We start from the raw sequence: 27,962 nt of genomic DNA on the forward strand, positions 1-27,962 counted from the left end.
TCTAGGTACAGGATAAAAGACCAGAGACGTGAATTCGGGTTCTGGCCAGCGTTTTTAGAAGTGGTCCACGACGGTGGGGGTCGATGAGGCGGACCTGAGAAACCGGCAGTGAATCAGCAACCAGGTGAATATTGACACTCTGAGACACGTTGCGTAAAACCGTGTAAGCTCGCCCAGAGAGGCTGGTAGCATTTTAAAATAAAGATAGAGCTCGTCTGGGACTGGTAGCTCCCCCGTAGTGGGTAAAAAAACAATTAAAATAAAGATAGAGCTCGTCTGGGACTGGTAGCTCCCCCGTAGTGGGTAAAGTTAGCGCGCACATAAAGGTATTTATTGTTTTGTTTTTGTGATGATGGAATAAGTTGATTTTACAGCACAATAAGGAGGCTGAACTATTCCATTAATTTGTTTACTGTTGGTCACCCAAGTACTGGTGAAGAGAGAAAAAGGTCGTGTTTTATCACATAAAGATGACACCGCTTTCAAGAATAGCTTGAAAGTAGAAGGCCGTGTCAACTACCTCTCTCGATTCTCGTACCAGAGAAGGTGCTGCAGTTGTGTAGTTGTAAAGGATTAAAATGGGTAACGAAGCTTCAAAACTCACTGCTGACGAGCAGTGGTTAGAGAAAAAATGTCCAGGCGCCGGACAAATTAGTGCATGTAGATGGAGAAATCAAGAGAAAAGAACTAAATGTCCCACATGGGAGGAAAAATGTAGCCCCTCCGCATTGACTAAATTAAAAGAAATCCTCCAAGCAGAAATAAATACTGAAAAGAATCCAAAAAAAAAGAAAACAAAACGTAATTGTCTCCCATTGTGAGAGCGGTGATTCTGCAGGTCACCAGCTAGTGTGGGGACAAAGAAGAAAAAAAAAAAAGAGTAAGAAGGAGAAAAATCTACACTGTAGATGAGAAATATACATAGGGAAAAAGGTTTTGAGTTTATCAGCCAAGAACAACTACAATCTCATTTTCTACCTTTAAGAAAGGAGAGTTCACAAAAAATAGAGAGAGAGTTCTGTGTGTCGGTTAAGCAATGAGAACAATGATCAAAATGTCTCAGTGTGTCACTTGCAGGTGAGGAGCAGACCCGGATCAATTTCCCATATGCAGCAGTCGGAAGGAAATTATAGTTTAACATCATTGGGAACATTCGGGCCAAGTTTTTGGCTAACTTATTTACAGTGCCATGTGTCCCTCATCCTCACAAGCGAGCTCTCACTCCTCCCTGAAGACAAAGAATGCAGTTCCAAGAGCAATAACATGGCAGATGAAGAGACAATAGCAAGTCCTGAGCAAAGAGTCCCAGCAAGCAGCAGCAGTGTGGACAAACAGCATCAGAGAAGAAGAGTAAACCATCATCCTGACTGACTGGATGAAATGGCACTGTGTTTCCAACAAGCTGCAAAGTCACTGTGCCTGTGAAGAAAACTTTTGAAAAGAACCTATGAGGAGACTGTTGGAGTTTGACATTTGCCACCTTTGAAGAAAATGGCAAGAAGAGACAGTGGGACACAGGACAAAGCTGAAGAAGAACTGCCGGCTGTTGGACTGTTGAAGTGGGAGAGGACAACAGAGTGAGAGTAAGTAAGGACACAAAGGAAAGCTGTTGTTTAATGTGGGAAATCAAAATTTGGGTTAGCAAACCTGGGGAAAAGAAAACTGACTGCTTAGGTGGAAAATTGTGAAGGAATCTGAAACACTGCAAAAAGAAACATATACAAAATCACACACACAAGCAGAACATGCATTAACCCTACTAACACAAACACAAGAGAGCTCATGAAGATTAGACAACATCTTAAGCATGTGAGTCTGTTTATCATTTTGTCCAAGTCACTTAGAGTGATGTAAAGATCAGTGGACTCATAGCACATTAGTTTAAAAAAAAAAAAAGATCAAATAATAGCAGAGAAGTGTGTAGGAAAGGCAGCTTTAAGAACATGCCCTGCTGGAGATGCAGCTCCACAGACATTGATTAAAAACCTGCCTAATAACACAAACAGACATGCAATGAAAATCAGCTTGTTATCTCTCATCAGTGTTAAAATAGTGTCAATTTAACAGACACTTGTTATCAAATGCTGACAGTTAACTCTCTAGGTTGCAGGACAACAGTTTAATTTTTGTGGGAAAAAAGATTCTGGTTTGACCAACCAGTGATCAGAAAATAAATTTAGTTGGTAATATAGTAAATTGGGGGATGCTTTCTGCCTGATTGATGCAGCACAAAATATTTTACTGTATGAGGGAAAATTCTATTTTTGTGATAATATTTTGAACATGCATTTCTGTTGTCCTGTCATCTTAGTGGGTTAATAGCTGATATGCAAATTAGTTGATGGTTTTTAGATTAATGAAAGGTGATTGAATTCTAGCACGAGTGAATGGGATGTGTTGGAGTTTGTTAGAGTGGAGACTCTAGAACACTGAGTTTCCTGTTGTGATGTGTGAGTGAATCCTGCACCCAGATACACAACTCTGAATATATAAAAACAAACGTCTTTTGTGAAGTGCATGACATGTCACATGTTTTATGATGACGGGAAAAAGAAAAACTAAATAAAATCTGTGGTCTAAATGAGTAAAAAGTACAGTCCTGGGGATTAAATTCATAGCTAATGAGACATGAGGCTTATGTTGTGTGTTGTGCAGCTGATGGTTGGTTTGGAGTTAATCTAGCTGATGATTTTTCTCTTGTTGTGAAGTTGAGCCTGCCAATTAGTATGATGGTATGATAAACCATGCTAATGGTATGATTTACCCTCCTGAGATGAGGAGTGTGTGTCATGACTTAACGAGGCCTTTTTATTTTGATACTTTCACAGTGCACTGAAAGTTTTGTTTGATGATCTCTGTTTGAAGCAGATCTGCACGATTAGAACAGAAGCGCTATACGACACGTCGTCGAGAAAATTGTTGCAAGTGAGTTTCTCCACATTAAAATGGGCTCTGGAGAAAGTCACTTATCTGGGACAATTAGAGAATAGGTCCCTACCCAAAAAAGGATTAAGCGAGATAATCCAATATAAAGTTCTTCTTTTCTTTTTGAAATGACGTCATTTTGCTGAGAAGTGGAAATAAAAATGCGACGTTAATTTCCACTATCAGCAAAGAAAGAATGAATGAATGAATGCATGAATGAATGAGTGAGAGAAAATAAAACTGACTGACTGGTAAAAGCGGACAGACTGACTGACATCACTGTGCGAAGTTAACCCCCACCTGACAAAGGTGCAGATGAATCTATGTGTGTTTCTTTTTACAGGAGCAGAAAGAGGACAGCAACATTCGAGGTTGCGTGATGATTTAACCTTTTAAATGCCACTTTCTGTGTCTGTGAATCTACCAGGGGTGTTGTTCACGGAGGTAACTGTGAGAAAGTGTGTATACACCTGCGCAGCGCTAACATTTCTACAGCATTACAGTTCTTCATGTGATTTGATCATGTGATTTATACCAGGATAGCTGGTTGAAGTTTTCTACGACAGGATTTCTGGGATCATGTGTGAAGAAAACTGTACATACAGGTTATGAGTTGGTGATGCTGTTACACTGTGTTGTTGGGGAAATGTGAAGGTTACTTTGACGATGTGAATAACATGTAAAACATTCCCTGTGTTGAAACTAGTGCCACTTCTGTCCACAGCTATGGTCTTTATGGTCGTTTTATATCACCTCTGGACCCTGTCAATTTGTACCTGACCACAAGGATTGTCCATGTGTGTTGCTAATGTTTGTTTGTCTAAGAGTGCTTTATTACTCTAACGATACAATTGTTTATAAGTGTGAAGTTTGATTTTACTCCCAGATCTTGTTTTCCAGGCCATGATGGTGTGTATGCAGGCTCCTGGTGGAGCCGGGGTTTTAAGCAAACTTAATATGCAAAACACACTAACATCTTTTATTGCAGGGTTATAGGTCCGGGGTGGTGCTGCTCCAGAGGGGGAGATGCCCTGATGTTGCCTGGGACATGATCTAGCTAATCTTTTTCTTTCAGACAGGAATCTAGGTTGGATGAGTTGACTCATGGGAGTGTCCATGCGTCAAGAGGAGGGGTCCAGAATTACATGAATTACATGAAACTATCTTTTCTATGTTTTCTAAACTATGTTTTTATGATTTTTGTGTGCTTAACAGTTCACCTACGGGTATTAAACCTATGCAAAGTGGTGCATCCGTGTTCGGATGAGGCTTTGATGGTCCATAAATGAAGCTCACTGAACTAAAGAATGTGGTTTGATGATGATTGACATGCTCCCCAAATAGAAGTTTTTCCTCCTAGCAAGGAAATGCAGGTGCAGCAGTTAAAGTATTGCTGAAAGGAATCTCCTGAGAAATCTTCAGAGGCCCAGTGAGAAGCAAGAACCATTCCAAGCAGAGCTGACAGCCCAGGCAGTGGTTGAGGTCAAAGGTCGAGCTGTTTGGGGCCCATCATGAGATCAGATTCCACAGCCACAGCAAGGACCATGAAGCTGCGTTGGAATGAGAGCTGTGCCAAGGGGGCTTTCCAGAGGCCAACAGAGGAGATTGTGGACAACAGACGGGCACCTAAAGGATGAGGGGAGCGTGCCAAGCTCCAACGACAGCGCAGAGGGAGTCCAAGGATGACATCATGATACTGTGAAAAGCACAGGAACCAGAAGCTATGGTGGTGATGACAGCAGTTTCCTATGAACATCATCTAATGCTGTGTCACTGTCCTATGCACATGATGGCACACTGACGACTGCTGGGATCATAACAGCAGTAAGATAACTGGATCCAGCACCCTTTGCACAGAGGGTTTTCCTGCAGAGGATGGACAATGGAGGAGTCACATGTATCCCCCACAGGACAAGGAGGCCTGAAGTGAGGTGATGGGGGTTGGTAGAGGCCATAAAACTCAAGTGTTGACAAGGCCTGCAGCTTTGAAAATAGTTGAGACCCATGTTGACAAACAACAAACTCAACTGGTATGTTTGAATGTCTATTCTACATACATTTGGACTCTGGTCCTATGGACAGTGATGGAAACAACTAGAAGAGACATTTATGACGCCCTGCAGAACTTAAACCACTCTGTAGAGAGACGTGTGATTTACATGTCTTGCAGAGGAGCACCACCAAGCTGGAGTGATCTTGAAAATGTTAATTTCTCTTTTGATCATTAACAATTCATTTGTTTGCTTGCAGGATGCAGTTTACCATTGAATGAGATCAATGAGAAATTGGGTAACTGCTAATACATTTGTGAAACTGTGTACGTTTACAGATATCTACTTATATGCTTAGGGTTTTATAATTAGTTGCAGATAGATAGAAGTTTGATCTTTAGTAGTCTGTGGAGACTCTGGCATTCACACACATACTTACAGTCATCGAACATGACTGATGCTCTGAACACACTTAGACAACTCAGAGATGCACAACAACAAGACTATGTTACAAACACAGAAGACTGGCTCGCGTGGTTGTTAAGCGGCTCTTGGAAGTCCCTGCTGTTTAAAGGACTTGTTTTAGTTGGTGTTCTACTATTGTTATTGTGTCTTTCTACTTCATGCGTCATACCTTGTTTGAAGAACATGGTGTCAAAAATGGTAACTGCTTCAATTAATGCTTACATCACCCTACCACAGAATGAAGAAGATGATAATGAGATAGACATTTGGATATAACATATTCACAAAACCCACTAATTAATGATGTCCTGGCTAAAAATGTTTTACAAGTGGCCATAGACTGATACAGTGTTAGTGAGTTGCTATATATATATATATATATATATATATATATATATATAGGAGAAAAGATCAAACAACAGGAGGGAATGTTGAAAGATTTTATTATGTTTATGTTTAGAAGTACATTTTGTTTAAGGTTTTCTAGATGTGTTTGCTCTTTTTACTAGAGAAGTTACGTTGTGCAAGCTTTGTGTGCATTCCAGAGCTCTTTGACTTTCACACCCACATCCTGGGAGCATGAGAGAGGCCGTACCTTCTCTTACTGATTTATGGTATAGGAGGACACCTACTCTGTATCTGTTTTAGTCTAAGAGCCTTTTGTTTAGATGTACCGTTAGACTCCTGGCACCAGCTTTGGGGAGTCTTCACGGGGTCATATCTCAACCCCGCGCACACACACGCACACACACACGGTATACGTCATATGTTAATGAACCTATGCATATTCATGTAACCACAATAAAAGAGCAGTGTTACGGGAGAGTGGTCGAGAGCAACTGAGGTCAAGCGAAGGAACGGCGCCTGTCCAGTTCTCTCCCGTGCACGTTAATTTGTAAAACCTGTCTGAGTGTCATTATTCCATTCTGAGTTGCATTACAGGAAACCTCCTGGCAATTCCGTTTGTCTAAATCGGACTGCAGTACTTTAAAGCAGACACTGAGAAACTGAGCAAGGTCATTTGTACAGGTGTGACACAGGAGGAAGAGAATTTCCTTTGATAGAAAATATTTGGGCCATGTTTAAGATGTCATATTGTACTGTAAGAGTTTCTTTAAGTATATGATTTTCACATTACATTATTTCAACCATTATTTTGTGGCATCCTCAGTAATGTCAGAGATCTATAGAAGCGTAGAGATGGCACCCAGACAAAAGAAAAAAAAGAGCTATATCACGTTATAATTCATGTTCTTAAAATATAAATATTATATTGTATGAACTTGGTAATTATGTATATTGTAATAACGTGATTTTATGTTATTCAAACGTGAAAAGCATATTGTTAGAGTAATAAACTTCACATTATAACGTCATATAGCTGTATTTTTCTTTTGCCTGGGTGGCAGCTCTTTGCTTGTGTAGAGATCACCTTCTCAGTTTGTGAAAAAGTTTCACTTCAGCATTCCCTGCTGGAGAAAAAACAGGTAACAATGATTTATTGTTAGACATTATTCATTTTTCATTAAAAAAGGAACTAAAACTTAAGAAAATACAAATTGTAAATAAACAAGAAGGATAATCCATTTAAATGTTTTTCATACTTTTCTATTTTGAAGCATCACAGGAAATGTGATGCTTCAAAATCACTGTAAAGGGTCACAGATGACTGATAACATCTTCAAGATTTTGTATAAGCATCATTTCATTTTAAGATTATATCCCTTAAAATAACTTGAGTAAAAAAAAAAAAGATCAAAAAGAGCTGCATATTGGGTGTACAGAGAGAGCAGACAATCTAATGTTATTTCACATAAATCCCATTACAATAAAACAATTTCCTGTCCAGATGTTTCAAGTTTCTTTTCAATATTTTTTATGTTTTTTGCTCATGCAGTTTTTAATTTAATTTTTTTTTGGGAAGAAGACATTTCCTAAAGTACCATCCTCGGTCATTGTTGCTTTGTTCTTTTTTATTTTTGCAGTTTTTCCGCTGGTAAAGAAAAGCAAAAATATTAGTGTCACTTCTGAAAATATTTCATTACATTAATATCCTTCCTGTCAAGGTAATCATTTCTCTCTTTTAAAAAGAAAAAGCAAAAACAAATGACCTTCTCTAGACTCGAGCCCTAGCTCGTACAGACACTGACTTGTGGGGTATCCAAACAGCATTCTTATGGGATAAGTGAAAACACTATTTTCATCCAACTATCAGTTTTGATTGATTGTATTGCCCAACAGTAGTAACAGTAGATTAATCTAAACTGAATAAAATAAGAGTCTAAATGTCACTCAAACATAAGCACTAAGGAGAACACTTATTTTGATGTTAAAAATGTCTAAAATAATAAACTCTGTCAACTAAAAAACACACAAAAAGTCAAGAACTACATTAACAGTCTATCCAGCAACTTTGCACATCTGTTGCTGCAGCAGTCTCTAATTTATATACTAGTTTCATGTTAATAAAGAGAACCAAAATCAATTTAAAAAAAAAATTAAAAAACAAAAACACATTGGTTCTTCCAGCAGCTTGATGGTCTCCCCTCTGAGTTTAGTAAAAACCAGACAAGTCCAACAACAGCTGCAAAACTAACAGTTCCCAAAGGTAGTTTGGTTTAATATTTGCTGCAGTTAAATTAGTTAACCCTTGCCTCAGTCGATCAAGGATCAAAAATGGTTAAAGACAAGAACAGAATTAAAAAAGGAAATTAATGTCTCAGTGTCCTTGGCCTCAGTGCACATATGAGTTATTAATGGCTCCAAGTCACTGATATGAAGGTCGTCTTCAGCAGGTCTACTCAGCAAGGAGTAGGTCTGTTACTCTGTGTTGTGGGGTTGGGTGTTGATACTAGAGTGCAAAATTACTGATAGAAGATGGACAAGAAAAAGTCAAAGCCATCAGGTCCTCAGTTTAGAAAAAAAGAGAAAAGACATCCTGGACAGGGAGGAACGCTGGTTTGAGCGCGGAGTCAAGGAGGCCATTTACATGAAGAGGGAAAGACCATCTCTGAATCAAGGAGAGGGCCTAAGGGTACATCTGTCACCATCTTTCAATGCTGTGATTGCAGCCATTCCCCAACTCTCTGTGAATGGTACTCATGGCCATGGACCAGTGGTCTTTGATCAGTGGTTGTTGATCAATGATCATGAAAATTTGTTTACTACCATAGCCACTTGGCTATGGTAGTAAACAATACACACACACTAAACACTGATGTGGCTTATTGAATCTTTTTGAACTGTGTTCAGCATAATATTAATTAGCCATTAATTGGAAGAGGTGTATTGTTGATTTGTTTGTTATTCTCAATGTATGATGAATTATGATGGCTGTTTGTTATGCATTTGCATACCCCCCCTCTCTCTCTCTCTCTCTCTCTCTCTCTCTATCTATATATATATAGTGACAGTAAGGACCCAAGATATGCAGGCAAAAGGCTGTGATGCGAGTGAGTGTTTATTTACAAAATGCAAGACTATTAACAAAGTAAGGATGGCCAGAACGTAAACTAAGAAAACAAACTGAACTGGGTGAGTGAATTAACTAAGCCTGAAAACAAATAGCAGGGAGAACCATGTGATGAAGAGAAGAGAGACACACAATAACACCAACTAATGCAGACGGACCAACGAGCACAGGCAAACACACAGTATATATACACACAGAAGGACACAGCTGAACCTAATTAGACTGTGAAGACGCAAACAAGAAAACATGAACCTAAGGAACCAAAAACACTAGACATAAGGAAGGCACAGTGAACCAAAACCCTAGGAACTAGAACATAAGATAATAATACAAATACTAATACAAAAGACAAAATGCTGGGTCAAATGACCCAGGACCATGTCATTTATTTTGTATTTTTTGTATTTTATTATTTATTTTTTGTATTCTTCTTCTGCTATCTGTACCTGAGCTGAGGTAACGCACAAATTTCCCTGCCGTGGGATCAATAAAGTTTTATCTTACCTTTGTTATTATTTAGCAATTAATTGGAAGAGCTGTACTGTTGATTTGTCTGCTATTCTCAGTGTATGATGGATTATAATGGCTGTTTGTTATGCATTTGCATACTCTCTCTCTCACTATATAAAATATTTATCTGGCTAAATTCAGTATGGTTCCGACAACAGTTTTCACAATATCATATATTAATGCACAATCCTTAATATCTTTGGTGTGTGTGTGTGTGTGTGTGTGTGTGTGTGTGTGTGTGTGTGTGTGTGTGTGTGTGTGTTTATTCATGAAGGTCGTCTTCAGCAGGTTTTTCACTTATGAAAGTTTGTGCTTTACTGAGCAGAGAGCCGACACTTAGAGAGAGCAGAGGGTTCACTGCGGGGCTGAAGCATCACTGCTGGGAGCAGTCATGGGCTGAAGTTCAGTGTTACTATTAACAAAATGAAAAGAGAGAGTCTGAAAAAATGTATTCATTACCAATGCAAAACAACTTCTATAGTCCAAAATAAATACCACATCCATCTGAATTTGTTTAATCAAATTTTCTGTTTTTCATGTCATGGATGGTGTTGAACGCTGCTTCAGTCTGACACACTATTAAATCATTTTTGACTAAACAGCAGTTTAATTAGACTCATTATAGACATCTGGGGTCTGTTTCAGAAAGCGGGTTTAGAAAACTCAGAGTTAAAAATGATACTCAGGGTTGAGTAACCCCGAACTGTCCAACTCGGAATATTCGGTTTCAGAAAGGCTGATAACAATTAGTTCAATCAACGCGGAGTTGCTTTAACCCCAAGTTAAGTGCGCGCACGAGGATACATAAAGCCCTGATTAGTGGAGCACAGATTAAGCAAGTCACCATGGAGACGGAGGGAAAGAAGGCGCGGTCAATGTATTTTACAGCGCTTGAGGCAGAAATTCTGATGACAGTCACCTTTGCAGTGCTACTCATTCATTTAATAAACTCTTTACCATAATGAATTATTTTGTAGTGAAGTTATTTTCCTACTGATTTTGCCTTCCCTCAGTCTTGGTTGTCTTTGAGAGCATAATGACAATGAAGTGTAAGGTGATTGGTATATGTTTGTTAATTGCCATTTGGTCCCTTGTAAGTTATAAGTGACCTGTATAAACCTCATATTCTATCAGATGGTGATGGTGTACTGCATCTGGTGCAGCCTCCTGTTGAGCCAGACCAACATGCAGTTGTGAGTACTCTTAATACTCCACAGATTATATGAGTTTACAGTAAAACAGCAATGTTGTTAATTTCTTTACTACAGGAAAATAATGAAGAAACATTGACAGCTGTTACAGAGGAGGAAGCAACAGAGACACTTTATGAGGTTTACATCTTACAATGGAAAATATAACAATTGAATAAAATGTGGTACTATAATAAAACCATGGATTTTCTATGTCTCTAACAGAGTGATGATGGAAATGCAGAGGAAGAGGGTTGTTAAGGGAAAATTTCCCAGATAGAAGGCTGCCAAAGTAAAACAGAGACACAGTGAGACAATATAATCGATCACGTGTACACGGGTGAGCGTCGAGAGACAGTCACACAGTACACTTCTTTATTGCAGGTTATATAGGCATGTAGGTTACCCAACAGGCGGAGGCAGTCTCCGCCTGTTCTCAGAATATAGATTGCAAATGCATATCTTGCTAAAGAATAGATTGCTTAACAGACAAATGCATATCTTGCTAAAATGTTCTGTTCATACTATACTAAACATCTGCTTAAGTAGAACTTTCCGTTCCTCTTTACACAGGACCTTGTCTTCACAGGCATATGATAAGCATAGGCAAGGCTTCATGTTTATCAGGGTGAATCGTCATTCAGAGTTTACACAATCACAAGCAAAGCATATTTGAATAATAAACAAAATCTTTTCACAAGGGTCCAGCCACTTCTCCAACAAACCTTTCCTCAGTAAGATGTGCAGCACTGATTTACAACCAACCTAAGTAGGCATGTACTATGAATGCCAATGCAAAGTATTTTCAACTCACCATGTCCAAATTTTGTGCTCAGTGTACATTCACGAAAAATTCGTGAGTCATGAACAGAGCCTGGCCACTTGGCTTCCACATTTGTGATAATGTTGGCAGCATCACATATGATCTTCACAGTGCAGAGGACACAAATTAGCATCCATTACTATAATGAAATAATTTGTTAGTTTGAAATGCTACAGGGAACTATGTACCTGTACATTAATGCTGTGGAAAGACTTCCTGTTCACATAGTGTCCTTCATTAACTGAAGGAGCAATGATTGGAATGTGAGTGCCATCTATACAGCCAACCACGTCTGGGAACCCTGAAAATAAATGTAAAATCTAAGTAGTAGTTCAAGTATCACCACATCATGAATTAAGTTTTGTTCATCCTGATACCTGCAATTTTGTGGAATCCCTCTTTGATAAATCTTGTGGGTCTATGACCGGGGAACACCAAAAACGAGTACAGGGGACGTTTCAGTGCAACTATAAGATTCCTGACTGCCCGACAGACGGTAGCCTTGGAAACGTGCTCAGCGTCACCAATATTATACAGAAAGCTCCCGTTTGCAAAAAAAACGAAGTGCAATACAAATAATATGTACAGAACTGAGAGAATGTCCGCGATGTGTCACATGAGCAATATAAGGCCTGAGGATGTTATTCAAATAAATTATAGATTGTGCTGAAAAACAGTAACGTTCACACAGAAAATCATCAGGAAATGATAAAATGTCCAAACGCGCTCTAATCACTCTCTCCCGGCGGAGAGCTCTGCGGAGAATTTGGGCTTCAACATCTACTGGCTCTTCAAGGAAGGGGCACGCCATGTCTGACACTTCCTACAGTCAGGTTTCCGACAAAGAGGCGGAGACAGTCAGGGTTAGTTGAAGTAAACCTGCTAGGGGGCAGGTTAGCTTCACGGAGTGTGTCGTCATAGTAACTCACTCAGAGTTAATCTAAACTCGCTTTGTGAAACCGAAAACCCAGAGTTTTCGTTAACTCAGGGTATACTTACTCAGAGTTTGCACTAAACCGGCTTTCTGAAACAGGGCCCTGGTTGTGTCTTCATGACCATAACGTTGCTTTCAAACAAGTTTGTTTTTATAGAGTAGCTCAGACAAGATTTACTCACGTGTGTGTTTCGTTGTCTCTGCGTCGTCGTTCTTGTTGCTCTGAGGAATCGAGTCCAGAAAAAAAATCATAATCAGCAGAAATAACAAAAACAAAATGAACTGCAAAGTGAAGGGAAAAGTCATTTACCTCTTTTGTGCTTGTACAGCATGAAGCCAACTGCTGCTACTACTCCTGTAATCACAATGGCTGCAATCACCCCTCCTACAATAGCTCCTGAATTTCATGAAACACAAAGAAACAGAGTCAGTTTAAATTATTTTTGGCCCAAACGTCATCATGACCCTGAATTGGATCATTTTTCTTCAAAATGATTATATATTTTTTAATTTATAAAGCTATTATTTAATTTACTTTGGCTTTAGGCTTTGGCTTGGAGGCCTGAAGTCAAACACATAATTAAACTTAGAATGGAGATGGAAGACCAATTAAAATGAATTTTAAAAGATGTGGTTATTTAAGTATAAAATCAAGCATGTTATCTGTTGCATACTTTGCCTACATATTTAAACAGGTACTTATGTTCAGACTCAAGCTGCCTCTCCTTTACTTATCTTTAAAAGGGTGCACAGACCAAATCCAGCACTTTTATCTTTTATCTTCTATTCTTTGTCACTTTTGTTTCTTAATAACCTGGCATTAAACAGCTGCACTTAACCTAAAAGCTAACAAGTTAGCTAATGTTAAATGGCACCATGTTGATGGTGAAATCCGACAATTAGGAAAGTATGGGACTGAGTGTAACAAGAGGTGCTTATATTTTAGAAATATATAATTTCTACTAGAAAAAAACTTAAAGATGTATTCATTTGCTCTCAAATCACGATGTGGTTTAATTAAATTTTCAGCACTAAAACAGCTTGAATATTAAGACAACGATCAGTTTCATTTTCTTTTTTGACTCAGTAAAAGTAGATTAAACACCTTAAACACAATAAACTGATAAATTTGGTTTAGGAAGCTTTTTTTTCTCTTAATAAATTGAATCATCATTTAAAAACAGCATTTGTTTTTCCTGTTTTTTACTTAATCTTACTCAATCTTGTATTAAAATTTCTTTTAAGATCTGAATAAAAGTCATCAAGTGACCATTTTACAAAAAAACAAGAAAAACATTTTTACAGCACTGAATTTTTGCAAAGTTTTATGGGTCCAGACTAAAGCTAACTTACCATTATGAATCTCCACAGATCTGAGACTTATTGTCATCTCTTCAGCATCAGTGACTTCACATGTGTAGAATCCCTCCTGATCTGCAGGTATATTCTGTAGTGTGAGGCTGCCTGACTCTGAAAGCTTCTTCACATGTTGCTTCCATTTCTCTGAGACTGTGTAGTTGGTGACAGTCCCATTCAGGATGACCTCCTTGAAGTTAAATCTCCAAATGAGATTTGAGAGTTGAATGTTTGATGGTCTGCATGGGATTGTGTTCTCATGCTCAAGAACATCTTGAGAAACTGAAATATTATTACAAAACCACAAAAAATAAAAATTATAGAGGAACAAATACACAACAGCTGTATTTAAACTAATTTATGACAGCATACTATCAAATGATGCTGATTTTGCTGTATAGATGAAGTATCAACTAAATATGGGTCCCATTACAAAAGAGATTTTAATCAAAATGTATTGGTTATTATCAGAGTAATAAATTTAATGGTATAATATGAGTTGTAGGACTGTTGTCCTGATCCAGTAGATTTGGCTGAAGGGATGTAAACAGGTGCAGGATCAGGCTGTAGCATATCTCAGCTCCTCAAGCACCGCATATTTAGCCTTTCAAATAAAAGTAACTTTCAACACCTTCATCCATGTTATTGCTGGTCACCCTATTTTCTGTCTAATTGATAAACTGATTATGTACTATTGAGAGGAGAAATATTTTACTGCTATTATTTGCTGCTATCTCTATAATCATCATTATCATTTCAGTATTAATAGTGATGTTGCTTTCCCAGATGCATTCAGATGTTCAAATATATTGGTATTATATCAGTCTTTATTACAAGTCCAGCAAGAACTACTTTAAACTGTTGAGTTGAATCTATAATTTTAAAGGCTTTTGAATGTTCTTATATTCTTATACTGAAGTCTTCAGTGGGTGAGAAGCTGACTGCAGGCTGACAGGAAGTTATAGGCTTTTGAAGTTGCATGCTCTTGCAGAAGTGAAACTGAAACCAGAGTTTAACTGCAAAGTTAAAGAGAAGTTAAGATCATTACACACAGGATGGCTTGAGCCTGGTTGCTTGAGTTGAGTGTGACATTTAGCCCCAAATGTCACTCATAGTTTAGCTGTATGAGCTCAGGCCTTTTTGTCTGGCTATGACAGAGGTGTGAGGTGAAGCTGGGGTGCAGGAGAGGTCATGACACGTACACAGTACACAGCGCGCACGCGCCCCCGCACGTGCACACACACACACAGATAGACTCATTTAGGTAAGAGTTTATAACTGCAAAGTCGAGGCGTACGTGGTAGTCTGTTACAGGAAGTGCACCTGATGAGGGGAGATAAGGAGGCGAGCGACAACGAAGACGAGCTGAGGGGAAGCACCGACCCGAAGACAATGTTCCTTTTAAAACTATGTTAAAAGTCATTGTGGTTTTGGAGTGACGTATGCTTTGTTGTCCTACCCTATAAGACCGTTGTCTAATGATTGTAAGTTCAGTTCGACGCTGAAATCTGCATAGCGGTCGGGCTCACACATGTGTTCATTAAAATGCCGTCTAAGTACACCAGGCTGGATCTGTGTTATTTTTAGATCCCTCTCTCAATATTTTGAACCTTAACATTTGGGGGCATCGTTCCGGTGAGAGAGAGGGAGTTTTAGTGTAGATGGAGAGATCCAGGGTCCGTGGTGATTGGATGGGCAGATACGAGTCAGTGGTCTGAAGTGAGAGACAAGCCGGCTTAAACAAAGGTAAGGCACATACCTGTTGAATTTCCAAAATGTGCTAGAATTGGATATGACAAAATTGAAGTCTACTCACTGAAAATTACTGGTGAATGTCTGTTTTGAGTTTGCTGAAATTTTTATGAGGTTTACCGGTTGAAGTAATGATAATGAAGTATAAGTGACAGTACTGAGTAATGAGAATGAAAGAATGAAAAGAGAATTAAAGCAGTTGGAGCTGCTAACGTAGAAAGTAGGGAAATTGGTCATTTTTGTGGGTTCAAGTCCCATTGGTTATGCAACCTTTAAGAAGTTTCTCGGAGGTGACGCTCCCTGCTGGATAGAGAAATTTATCCTTCACCTAGCGATGACTAGGGATAGTTTCGGGCAACATTCGAGGAGGACTTGGGAACCTCCAAAACTGTTGAGGGTTGTCCTTAATCTTAATCCTGTTTTGGGTTTAGATTGTTGTTTCAAATTACTCTAAATTCTTCTAGAACGACAGCGGCGTCTGTTAAGAAGCGCATAGCCCGGACGTTGCGATCCCTCCTCGATGTGGACGCGCATCGTTGACCTATCGACGAATAGGGTTAGCTCGGTTTGGCTTGACCGTGGGGTACAGGGCATCCTGAGAAAAGCCAGTGGTTGGACCACTTGACCGTTTGAAACGGTACTTGCGCTTTTTTGGCCAGCAGAAGTTGGACTTCGGGCATGTAACTTTAACTTAAAACTTCGGGGAAGCCTGGGATGTGAAATGCCCAAGAATAGAGCTTCAGGCAGAGTTTGGGTTGGTTCACGCTTTTAAATTAATTTAGGACTAGAAATCTGGACGGAACGGTTGGAGCTGGTCCGGTGAATTGGTCGCAAAAAAGTCAGGGACTTTATCGGTTGGACCGTTATTCTTAAATTTGTCGAAATTCGGTAGGTGTTTAAGAGGCCTAAGAAATCTGTGCAGTTGTAATTATAAAGACGTCTCTCTGTAATATAAGATATGAGATCTATGTATGAGATCAGTCTCTGTGTAAGCAATGCACAGCCGGATGTGCACTGATGGTGTGTGTAAATGCAAATGAGGAGCGGTGACGCGCAGAGAGGGTGGTTTCAGTTTCGAGAGTATTGAGCTTCATAACTATTGTTTGAAAATATTGCTAAATGCCTGTATATAAGAGGTTGGTTTTGCTTATTACGAGAGTATAAATAGAGTGTGAATTCATTAGTGTGGATGTATAGTAATGACTGAATTTTGATAGATGTATATATCTTGAGCCATAAATGCTGGTGTGTTTTGTCTTCAGTTATGTGTGTGGTGAGAAGCCGTGAGGATGATGAGAGGTTTCAGTTTCTTTTTTCTTTTGACTTGCTCTTTCTGATCATGGAAGGCATGTCCAAAATACTCGTATGAAAGCGTATTTCGTGTGATTTTAACTGTGTGAATGCTGTCAGTATTTGATTTGAGTGACTCTGCATGATTTGTCTGAGTGAGTGGAAAATGGAAGTTTGAGAGAAAAGGCAGTGTGTGTGAGACGACTCATGGCGTCTGAAAGAGGTTAGAACATTTAAAAGTGTGTATGAAATAATGGTATGAAATACATTTCTTTTGTGATGAAAAGTAGGATGTTCTAAAGTTTGAAAGTGCTTTTAATTCAAGAAATGCATGAGTGATGGTATGAGAGGTTGAGTGTCTTTTTCTCTCAGTTCAAAAACACTTAAGTATATACACTTGGTTAATTGTTTGGATGGTTGAAAGAGCTCTATTTAAATGTGTGTGAGTGAAAATGAAGGTGTATTGTTTTTAGATCAAGATTTAGTAGAATTACTGATGGTTTGTAGACTGTGAAAGTTAAACGGAGACAGAGTTTGCCTGTTGCCTGCAGAAAGTCTCTGCAGAAGTCTGCACAGACAGGAAATAGTGAACAGGAACTTTGCATGCCCATATATGGGAACTGAGTGTGTAAAGAAAGAACACAGAGAGACAGATGAGTTACCTCTAGACACATAAAGCAAATGAAGCCTTTAAGAAAAGAAATGAATATAATACTAATTGTATGCTTTAGTGTGCCAATACAGGTGGATTTCTCTCAACATTGATCCTTGAGTGCAGCAGCAGAACAATAGATTAACCGAATTGGGAGAATAAGCCAGCCTTTGGCTCGAAATTGTGCAGCTTGACCTCTCACTTTGTCCTTGACCCTGAGAAGAAGTTCAAAGGACAAGTCAATCTCCTGATGAAGACCGACAGAACATCGTGGACTCGAATACAGCAGGCAAACGACAGTGCCACTGATCTATTAACACTGATGACGACTGACGACCAGCAGCAGCATGTAAGAGTAATGCAACATGTACTGTGAAAATACAGGCTGGGCAGTTGAACAGTGGGATAAAGAATTGTGGAAGAGCACTGGACATTGAGTGTCATATTTGCCATGCTTGGAGTAATTTTGGAAGAGAAGACTGGAGAAGAAAAAAGAGAAGAAACAGACTGTGTTTGCTGGAGCTTTGAAGCCCGAACAGGACATTGTGCAGAGAGGGACCAGTGAGAGATGAAGCTGGACGAGTTTGACTGCGAGAATATAGGATATAATTGGATTGAAAATTGAAGCCTGAACTCATGAATTGTTTAGGGATGTCCACCACACCATAACAAAGAGGTAAACATTAGAAAAGGTAAGAATAATGAAAGAAAATAATTGTCATTACCTTGATGAGTAGAGAACACACATACAAATTGTTACATGTGAAATTATTTTTGAAATGAATCAGAAGTGAGATAGTTTGAATTTAAAGCTCAGTGAAAAGAGGCATAAGTTAAATATGAATATATAGGATGCAATGAAGAAACAGCTTACACGTAGTGTACATTAACATAAATACATAGAAATGCAACGAAGAACTCAATGAATTAATTCAATGAAGAAGCAGCTTACACTGTATTAACATGACCGCCTAACGCAAGGAAGAACACGCTGACATACATGACATAATTGATATTTCTGACCAGAGAGAGAGAGGTGGGTCGTTTGACCACTCGTGATAATAATGAAAATGTCTTAGTTGGTTATTTTTAGGAGCAAAGCAGACCCGGACTAACTCTCCAGATCCAGCAGTTGGAAGAAAATTGTAGGTTAACACCAATGGATAAGTTAAGGCAAGTTTCTGGTTGAATTGTTCACAGAATGATGTGTCCATGAACCTGAAAAGTAAGCCCTAACACCTGGCTGAAGACCAGGAGGGCGGTTATTCTAGGTGGGAAATTAAAGTTGGGGTTACTAATTCGGGAAAGAGAAAACTGACTGCTTAACTGGAGAATTGGGAAGGAGTTTGAAAGACTGCGAAGCCATAGATGCAAAATACCACACACAAACAGAAAATGCATTAACCTTACACAAACAAGCTCATGAGGATTAATGAACAGATATTGAATGAACCTGGCTAAGAACACAAGCATATGCAATGAAGATCAGCTTGCTGCTTGTATGAGTGAGAGAATGGTGTGAATGTTTAATATAATAGATGGAAAAAACAAAAGAAAAGTGATTAAAGCAGTTTTAAAAGAGTGACTTAGGAGTGCCTTTGCACTGATTGATAAAAGTAAGTGATTAGTATAGAAAGAAAATGAAAATAATTAAATAATGTGATAAGGTTTAAACATGTATTTCTCTTGTCAAGTTGGCTGTTGAGCTGTCAGCCACTATGCAAATTAGCTGGGGTAAGGAGTGACAAAGACACTTCCTGTGTGTCTGTGTCTCGGAGGCTTTCAGTTCAAGAGAGAGCGGTGGCTGTTGAAGATTATTTGGCGAAATATATAAGGGTAAAGTATCAGGATATTTGATTACGGTGGTCAGGTCTGTTCAGAGGGGCAGATTTGGACAGGAAATTTATAATTTAAGGATGATACGTTGTTGAAATTGGTTTTTATCTTGTGCTGAATGAAAACATGGCAGAGTGATGAAGGGAGACATTGTGCAAACGGTCTTTGATCTTGTGACGAGGTTTTCGGTGTGTTGAACGGGTGAAATTTAAGATTGTTTAAGATTTTTTGGGGCTGTTGTTTTTCATTTTAATAGAGGGAGTTTTGATAAACATGGACATGTCTAAAAGGGCCCATAGTTTTAGTAAGTGCACTCAGAAAAAAACCTGGCAGGTGACTTTGTTTTGTACTTTGATGAGCTAATAATCAGCTCTCTTTTTTCTTTTTTCATTTTTGTTTTAAGCAGGCCTGGAAGAGAGTGAACTGACGGCGCTGACAAAATTACCAAGTACGAAAATCAGGTGGGCTTTATCGATTATAAATGGGCTGAGAAGGAGACCTGATTGGCGGGGAGTCTCTGTTTAATTTTAGGATTGCCGCGAATCAATCCAGTCAAAAGTATAGAGAACTATTTTCCTAAAAAGGAATACGAAATAAAACAAATGATTGAGCTCATTTTGCTGATGTGGAGCATCTGATGACGTGCGCAGAAGGCTGCAGTATCAGCAAAAACATCATGTGTGGATGCAAGTGAGTGAATGCGAGTGATTGGACCAAGGGGGGAAATAAATGAAAGGACAAGTGGGAGACTTAAATCTGGGGATGCTGATTTTGGGATATTGATGTTTGCTTGGAGAAGATTTCTTTTTACTGGGGTTAGGTTATGGGATCACATTATATTGTTGGGAGAATGCTGAATGCTAAAAGGGAAACAGGGTTGGATGAAACTCAAGTTACCATTAACTGAGGTAACACATGATTAATAACTGTTCTGGTTATGTTTATTTTTTGTTATGACATAGACGGGATCAAAAAGGGACAGTTGAGTATGAAATGTAAACTACAGGTTTTGTTTCCAGGAAATTCCAAGGATCCAGACTTCGATGGAGCAGCGAGTTTGAGAAGATTTGACATGATGATTAAATTGATTTTATTCCTTAAACACAGGTTTTCAGGGCTGGAGCAAAATACCGGAGAGGAAGATGGCTGAAGTGTTTGGAGAAATGATATGACTAACCTTTTTTCCCTCTTAATTTCCTAAGCTTGGGTGAAGCATTTTGAGTTTTTTGCCACATGAGATGTGTCAAAAAAAGAGAGGGATTTAAGATTTAATTTGTCTAATTTGAAATGGGTCTTACTAGGATTTTATAACTATTGGGGTTGTTTGATAATCTAGATATAGTAAAACTGAGGATTTGTTAAAAGAGAGGATTAAAATGAACTGAATTCGGTTTAGAAGATAAAATGCTGGTGTTAATCAGAAGTTGTATACCAAACTTAAAGGGAAACTGTGGGAATAACGGATATGCTTTGGGGAGATTAGTGAAGACTTTGAGTAGAAAATGTGTGATTTCTTTTGATTTTTAGGATAAGCTGTTATATTGTAGGCTTTAGAAACAGATAGTAAATAGATTTATTCCTAGGGTAGAGGAGAGCTTTTGATGAGGATGTTAGAAGTGTTACTGACCCAAATGAATAGTATTGAAGATTACATACACAGGAATTATTTCACACACATTGCATTTTGTGCTCATTAAAGAAATGTTGCTCAAGTCAATAACTGAAGGTCAGAAGCTTTGTTTGGCGTTATGTCCAAGCAATTTATTGTGCAAGATGACCTGAGCATTGAAGGCTGCGCACGCTTACAGACATATAGAGTTCATCAACACACAGGACAGTATTGATTTGAGGCCAAGGGCCTGAAATTCCTTTAGCTTTTAACTGAATTTGAGTTGACCCAATAACAAATGACAGAATGAGGAACTGAATAGGAGTTTTGCTTGTAACTAAACTGGGTGACATGTAAAATATTGAGATAACACATGCAGCTCTAAATTAGTCCTCTTATATAAAATGCAGTTACAGAATAACAAATGCTTGTTGAAGTGACTAAGTTTTTGCTTAAAACAGAAGCAAAGGGAGAAAGCTTATATATTTTTGGTTAAGTCCCACATAATAATAAAGTATAAATTAGAGTGTTAAAGTATAAATTAGAATGTACCATTACAATAAGAGCAGCAAAATGAAATAAAATGATATATTAAAACAGGGTAAACACAGGAAATGTGAGTTCTAAAATACAGTTAGAGTTCAGCTTTTAGCTATGATGTAATTTATTTAGGAGCTATTGATAATGTGCTTACACTTAGTGAGTAAAGTGGTTGTGTTTTTTATCCTTTAGTAGAATAAGCAGGTATAATGATTTTCTTGATACATTTTCTTGTAATAGGTGACTTTAGATGAGAGGAACTTGCAGCAGCGACAGTTTTGTGCATAGGATGTTGGTGATCAGATAAGGAACCAACAGGAAGCCTGCAGAGACGTGCAAGCAGTGCTTTAAGAGTTTTACAAATGCTGACGGTTGAATGAGGTATAAAAATAAAAGTCAAAAACCAAATACAAAATTAGGTTCATGTTTTGAGTAATATTAGCTTGAATCAGGTTTGAATGAAGAGAACAAGAGAGGGTCAGAGTGGGAGAAGTGATCCTAAAGTTTATGACGTCAGGGGTGGACAGGGAAGCAGCTGAATGGGCCAAGGAGTGACCCAACATAATGTATTGCGACCTCTGGTGTGCCAGAGGTCGAGAGTGGGAATATTGAGAGGAGAAATATTTTACTGCTATTATTTGCTGCTATCTCTATAATCATCATTATCATTTCAGTATTAATAGTGATGTTGCTTTCCCAGATGCATTCAGATGTTCAAATATATTGGTATTATATCAGTCTTTATTACAAGTCCAGCAAGAACTACTTTAAACTGTTGAGTTGAATCTATAATTTTAAAGGCTTTTGAATGTTCTTATATTCTTATACTGAAGTCTTCAGTGGGTGAGAAGCTGACTGCAGGCTGACAGGAAGTTATAGGCTTTTGAAGTTGCATGCTCTTGCAGAAGTGAAACTGAAACCAGAGTTTAACTGCAAAGTTAAAGAGAAGTTAAGATCATTACACACAGGATGGCTTGAGCCTGGTTGCTTGAGTTGAGTGTGACATTTAGCCCCAAATGTCACTCATAGTTTAGCTGTATGAGCTCAGGCCTTATGTCTGGCTATGACAGAGGTGTGAGGTGAAGCTGGGGTGCAGGAGAGGTCATGACACGTACACAGTACACAGCACGCACGCGCCCCCGCACGTGCACACACACACACAGATAGACTCATTTAGGTAAGAGTTTATAACTGCAAAGTCGAGGCGTACGTGGTAGTCTGTTACAGGAAGTGCACCTGATGAGGGGAGATAAGGAGGCGAGCGACAACGAAGACGAGCTGAGGGGAAGCACCGACCCGAAGACAATGTTCCTTTTAAAACTATGTTAAAAGTCATTGTGGTTTTGGAGTGACGTATGCTTTGTTGTCCTACCCTATAAGACCGTTGTCTAATGATTGTAAGTTCAGTTCGACGCTGAAATCTGCACAGCGGTCGGGCTCACACATGTGTTCATTAAAATGCCGTCTAATCACACCCGGCTGGATCTGTGTTATTTTTAGATCCCTCTCTCAATATTTTGAACCTTAACAGTACTAAGATGCATGTCATTTTCATCTGCATCTTATTGGATGATCTTATTTCTCTTTAACTGAAAATCTGAATCTGTAAAATAACCAATTACTAATGCTGATGTAGAATGGAAATTCTATATGTACTGAATTAAAACTTAAATTTCCACTTAGTTACCTTCATCACTCCTTACATTTGTTTGTAACAGTTAGTTCCATCCTGTTTCTGCGAGTGCTGATGGTGCAGCTGTACTCCACATCCCCATCACTGCTTGAAGGGACCAGAGAGCTGCTGATGTTGTAAAGCTGCTGTTCAGTCTGCTGGACTGTGGTGGTGTTCTTGAATGTAAGATTGGATGGAGGGCTGGTGGCCCAGGTGAGTTCAGGCTTTGGATAGATCCCCTCTGACCTGCAGGTGATCCTTTTTACTGCCAGCTCAATGGTAAGTTTATGGATTGGAGCTTCAAGAGAAGAAAATAAATTGTTTTTTTGGGTTTTTTGCTCACTTTGTGGAGGGATTTGGACTATAGCAGTTTAAAAGGGAGAGACAGGTATTTGTTAGTTGTCCTAAAAATAACAAGAATTTAATTTAAGCTGTAATTATGTGAAAGCTATTTTGAATCAAGAATTGGAAGGAGAACATCTTTCCATTTTGAGACTAGTAAGTAGATACAAACTAATAAATATTGCATTTCATGTTTTTTTTAATGTAAACCTCTTTATTGTTCTCAGTCTGAGCATTTCACATACTCAACAACTATTCAGAGTTTCTGTAGCGTGGGAATACGGTTTACACTTCCTGGTCAGGAAGTTTATCTACCACTAACCTTGAGTAAATACTTTACACCTGTGCCTTCTAATCATTAAAGACACCTGCATATGTAACAGTATATTCACTGGAAAACAAAATTGGCAGAAAGTCACTTTGTGTAAATGTATACATATTGCTTACAAATATTTGGCATAAATATAAAATAGACAAATAAGTATAATAACTTTAAACTGAATTACTGAATAAATGTATTGTTTTTGTCTCATACCATCTATCTTTAGGTTGATAAATGACTCCTTGTTTCCATTGGTGGTGCTGGTGTAGCATCTATATCTGCCCTCATCCTGAACCTTCACTCCTGTCAGCAGGACTGAGGCGTTTCCTCTGGAGATCTGGTCCTTGAAGGTTGATGCTCTGCCTCTGAAGTGCTGGGCTGAGTTTTCTGGCTGGTCTTGGTTTTTGAAGAATGAGTGAACGGAAAGATTTCCTGCTGACACCTGAAACCAGTGGATGACTACATCAGCACCCTCATAGCTGCATGGCAATGTGCAGTTCTTCATATAAACACAGGACACTTCAGTATCTGAAACAACCAGAAGATAGACATCAAAAAAGTTCAGCTTACTAGAAGTTACTTTTTGTCTAGCTATGAAATACCAAATCCACCTCGAAGACAAATAAATGCTTCTGATGAACGTGTATATAAAAGCATTACTTTCTCATTTTTAAGCTTGAGAAATTACCAAATACTTTTTAAAAATGAGCATAATTATTATGTTTATTGATGAGACACTACATGAGTTATAAAATATGAACAGCTCAAACATTCATTTGTCATAAATGTACATGATCCCCTTAAATTATGAGAAATATTGAAATCACTCGGAAGACCAAAGTTACAGATCAGTTATTATACACTGCATATTCAAACTTTGGACGAAAACATTTTACTCAGGTGAGGCAACAAACATTTGATGATTTGAGATTGGAGTGACCGAACACTAATGTTTGATAATTTGTCAAATGTTGTGTGTGTTGCTTGTGTCCAGGTCACCCTGAGATTTTAAATCTTAATGCCTCTTTCCTGGTTAAATAATGATGTGCTGGTATATGTGGTACGTCTTGTCCTTTCTCATATTTGTGACTAACAATTCATTGTTTGCAAGTATTCTGTGTGCTTTATTTTACATTGTTGTGTAATTCAAATATATACCATTCAGAAAAAGTCACTAGTCACTCATTTGGATGATACGCGAGACCAGTCAAAATTTCAGGCTTTTCTAAACATCAACAGAACGCAGACAACCAAGGATAGAGGAAAGATTTACAACTGGATATTTTCAAGGACATGGTGAAGGAACAACAGATGGCTATGTGGTTGTTTCATAAGTAATACAACATAATACAAATACAATACAAATGTTGGCAGCCCTACGACAAGCACAAAAACTTAAGAAATAATGATATAGACTTATAATTTGCACCAATGTGTTTTCTAAATTCTTTCACACACAAACACGCGAAAAGTGAGCGCGAGGGCGCTCGGTGCACTTGCTTACTGCTGCTGCTGTGCTGAAGTCTCACACACAACCTGTCAAAAGGGGAGGGGGCGGGCTGCTTCCTGATAGTGTATATTTCATTTATAATATTGATACTGGAGTACAAAATTAGTGATGGAAGATGAACAAGAAAAGGTCAACGCCATCAGTTTAGAAAAAAACAGAAAAGAAGAGGAGAAACGGGCAAAAGATACAGGTAAGCAGATGTGTCTTTGGATAATGGCAGGTATTATGTATCCTGAAACAAGATAACATTCATTAGTAGGGATTGGGAAAACTTCTGTTTATCTTTGTTAGCCATTTGGCTATGATAGTGAACATTAGACAGACAGTAAACACTGATGTAAATTATTGAATCTTTTGGACTGTGTTCAGCACAATATTACTGGAAGAGCTGTATTGCTGATTTGTCTGCTGTTCTCAGTGTATCATGAATTGTAATGGCTGTTTGTTATCTATTTTCAGTAGCGGTTTTTGATACGGGCGACACGGGCGGTTGCCCGGGGCGGCATAGTGGTGGGGGGCGGCATCACGGGCATCGGCAAAAAAAAACCCAAAAAAAAAAACATTGCTCGTACTCATGCTGCCCCGACATCAGCCAGCGCATTTTGGGAATGTCGTAGGCACCGATCGGTTTTCTATCGCCCATTTGCTGGGAGTAAGGGCGCCCTCCGTTTGCGAGATGCGCCTGCTGCTTGCGGCACAGGGAGGAGAGGGCGGGGCGGAGGGGGATTCTCTGGCTGGCTGGAGCAGCATCTAATAACCAACTCGCAAAATAAAAACAAACCAACAAACACGAAAACACCAGACATCATGATACAGACTTATAATTTGCACCGATGTTTTTTTGAAATTCTATACACGAAAAGTGAGCGCGAGAGCCCTCGGTGCGCCTGCTCGCTGCTGAAATCAAAGTAAACTTTATTGTCATCTCCGCTACATACAGTCCAGCATATAGAGAGACGAGACGAAGAGGCTCCAGTTACAACAGTGCAAGTAAACAAACAATAAATATAAGAAGAGTAAGAAAATAAATATACACTTTAGGACAAGGGGTAAAGGGATCAATAACAATTTAAAATTTAAAATTTACAGTTTGATGATTTAAAGTCTCACACACAACCCGGGAGACATGCTGCTTCCAAATAGAGCACATTTCATTCATAATGTTGTAAATCCAAGCCCATTATGTATTCACGATTTGAATCCTGGGTTGTGCGAAATCCCAGAAATAAACCCTAGGGGGGGCGCCAGAGGGGAGTGTTCGCCCAGGGCACCAAACAGGCTAGGACCGCCACTGTCTATTTGCATACTCTCTCTCGCTATATAAAATATTTATCTGGTGAAATTCAGCATGTTTCCGACAACAGTTTTCACAATATCATACATTAATGTACAATCCTTTCAATCCTTAATATGTTTTATGTGTTTGTGTCTGTACGTAAGTGTGTGGGGGGGGGGGCGTGTCAGAGGGCGGCAGAGTGTTTCATTAAGGGTACCAAACAGGCTAGGACCGCCCCCTGGATGGGGATGACTGTAAACACAGTCTGTTATCAAGGATAGAGGGGTTTTTTTGTTGTTATCAGCTCCAGTCTTGAGACCACGCCTGGCGCCGATATGGTAGCGGCATGAAATGATGGTGGTTTTCCTTTTAGTGCGAACAATTGCATGTCAATTTTGCAGTAGATCTAAATGTCCGTCATTGGTCTCTCAATTTCCCGTTGGAGAGCCGCGAGCTTCTCCGAGATGTTGTCAAATTTGCGCTCAAAGAGCAAAGTCTGAGTACTCCCGAGCCGTGAGCTTCTCCAAGATCTTATCCGTTCTGCGTGCGCACATTTTAAGAAGTCACGACTCGCACCGTCATTTCAATCATAACGGGCAGCCGTGTGGGGTTTTGACCAGCCGATTCCGCTTTCTTTAATCTTCGATAAGCCAGGGCCAAACCAGCTACGATCTGCAAGAACCGCGTTATCATGGTTCTGAAAAGGTAGAGGTCTTCGATCGACACCCCCGCCAGGCACACGACCCTCCAGTTCGTCCAGTCCCTCCCGCACCCAGGCTTCCCGTTGAGAAAAGGGTGTCAGTTGCATTTAGGGACCAGTTGATCAAATCCATATTCCCATTTTAGGTTTTACAGAACAGACCGCGAGACTCTTCCAGGGTAGAAGTAGAAAGCAGATGAGACAAAGACATGAGAAGCCAAGCAGGAAAGATAAGGGAGAGGAAGAGGGAGAAAAGTGCGACCGCCTTCGTCAAGAGCCAAACCAGATAAAAATTAATTTGTTAAATTTATATTATATTGTATAGTATCTGATAGTGGGAACAAACTCACTATCGTGCAGTCAAACATCGTTTAACCCATATTCCTACTTCACTGAATAATGATCGTTTTAAAAAAAGAAAAAGAGGTTTCCTTCTTGTAAGTTTAACTCGGTCTCTCTTTTCATTATCGCTTATATTTGGTTTACAAACCATGTAACTGTGATTTGTATTTCAAATAGATTAAGTTAATATGTGCAGTGAAGCTTTTACTCACCTGCTTTTACAAAAGTCCACTGAAAAGTCAGGACCACCAAAAACACAACACACTTGATCCCGGCCATTATCCTGCTGTGTTTCATGGTACGCTATCTGAGCGTTTAAAATGTGAGTAAATAGGTCTACATGACGTCACATGACATCTGACCCAGCTGGTTTGCTGCTTACAGCATATTAACTGTGACTAAAATCACACCCTTCATCTGAATGTCTTCAATACTTTTTTTTGTGAAAAGCGA

The 27,962-nt window shown here is 39.0% G+C and overlaps 1 protein-coding gene and 1 long non-coding RNA gene across 2 annotated transcripts; one reads left to right on the forward strand and one right to left on the reverse strand.

The window, feature by feature from the left end:
- Positions 1 to 9,380: 9,380 nt before the first annotated feature.
- On the reverse strand, positions 9,381 to 27,886 carry LOC106097102 (V-set domain-containing T-cell activation inhibitor 1). Its single transcript, XM_013266713.3, has 7 exons — positions 27,722 to 27,886; positions 23,895 to 24,209; positions 23,049 to 23,315; positions 13,664 to 13,948; positions 12,621 to 12,707; positions 12,493 to 12,532; positions 9,381 to 9,775 (listed from the first exon to the last, which is right to left on the reverse strand). The coding sequence occupies exons 1-7, from the start codon at positions 27,804 to 27,806 to the stop codon at positions 9,718 to 9,720; spliced, it is 1,137 nt and encodes a 378-aa protein (XP_013122167.2). The 5' UTR covers positions 27,807 to 27,886; the 3' UTR covers positions 9,381 to 9,717.
- Positions 9,974 to 10,808, forward strand: LOC106097103 (uncharacterized). Its single transcript, XR_001223432.3, has 3 exons — positions 9,974 to 10,556; positions 10,632 to 10,694; positions 10,779 to 10,808. It is a non-coding gene; the product is annotated as an uncharacterized LOC106097103 (long non-coding RNA).
- Positions 27,887 to 27,962: the final 76 nt, after the last annotated feature.

This window comes from Oreochromis niloticus, linkage group LG9 (assembly GCF_001858045.2).
Source record: "Oreochromis niloticus isolate F11D_XX linkage group LG9, O_niloticus_UMD_NMBU, whole genome shotgun sequence".
NCBI lineage: Eukaryota > Metazoa > Chordata > Actinopteri > Cichliformes > Cichlidae > Oreochromis > Oreochromis niloticus.

What these genes read in the sequence shown, in the direction of transcription:
- LOC106097102 (XM_013266713.3), bottom strand. Translation starts at nt 27,806, where the DNA reads ATGAAACACAGCAGGATAATGGCCGGGATCAAGTGTGTTGTGTTTTTG. An exon ending in TATCAACCTAAAGATAGATG is followed by an intron (nt 23,316 to 23,894) that starts GTATGAGACAAA and finishes CTTCTCTTGAAG; the next exon opens with CTCCAATCCATAAACTTACC. An exon ending in AGAGACAACGAAACACACAC is followed by an intron (nt 9,776 to 12,492) that starts GTGAGTAAATCT and finishes TTTTGTTAATAG; the next exon opens with TAACACTGAACTTCAGCCCA.